This window comes from Elephantulus edwardii, unplaced genomic scaffold, assembly GCF_000299155.1.
Source record: "Elephantulus edwardii isolate Elephantulus edwardi_28Jun2011 unplaced genomic scaffold, EleEdw1.0 scaffold00410, whole genome shotgun sequence".
Lineage (NCBI taxonomy): Eukaryota > Metazoa > Chordata > Mammalia > Macroscelidea > Macroscelididae > Elephantulus > Elephantulus edwardii.
In genome coordinates this window covers 869,574-870,088 of record NW_006400160.1, presented here as the reverse complement: position 1 = coordinate 870,088, position 515 = coordinate 869,574, and the positions used below count along the sequence as shown (strand labels likewise).

The window sequence follows — 515 nt, the reverse complement described above, 5'->3', positions numbered from 1 at the left end:
AGGGTCCTGTCCTGAGTGCGAGTGTCCTGCTCCCACTCTCCCACGGTCACTTCTTGGACCTGCAACGTCCAATCACTGAGATCCGCCGCCGCCCCGAGATGGGAACCCTGGGAACGAAGAGGACTTCAGTCTCTGTTTCCGCCCGGAGGTATTTTTATGTGACACCCAGCGTCTCAGGCACCGGAAGTAGAGATGTGTCAAGGGGAAGTGGTTATTTCTGTGGCGTCTGTGTCGCAGCTGCTGTCACGGGTGTTTACCTTACTTTCCGTTGGCTTTGGCCGAGCAAGGGCCCGCTAGTTTTCCTCCAGACACCGAGAGAAGGCCGCTCTTGCGGTCCGATCGTGTCCGGCGTGTCCGGGAGCTCCAGGCCTCTTCCGGGAGCCGCCGCCTCCGCCCCCACGGCTCCAGCTGCCGAGTGTCCGGAGCGGCCCTGCTCGCGTCCCCGGGCCCCGAGGTGAGTGTGCGCGGAGGACCAGGGTGGTGGTCAGTCCCCGGGGGTCGGGCGGTGAGTGTGG

General features: G+C 64.1%; 1 protein-coding gene across 1 annotated transcript in view; it reads left to right on the top strand.

Moving 5' to 3' along the window:
• The first annotated feature begins 98 nt into the window (after positions 1-98).
• LOC102843400 (zinc finger protein 420-like) overlaps positions 99-515 on the top strand; it is an 87,155-nt gene continuing 86,738 nt past the window's right edge. The window contains exons 1-2 of the mRNA XM_006902426.1: positions 99-148; positions 238-454. Of these exons, the coding sequence (XP_006902488.1) occupies positions 99-148; positions 238-454 (267 nt within the window). The remainder of the gene's footprint in view (positions 149-237; positions 455-515) is intronic.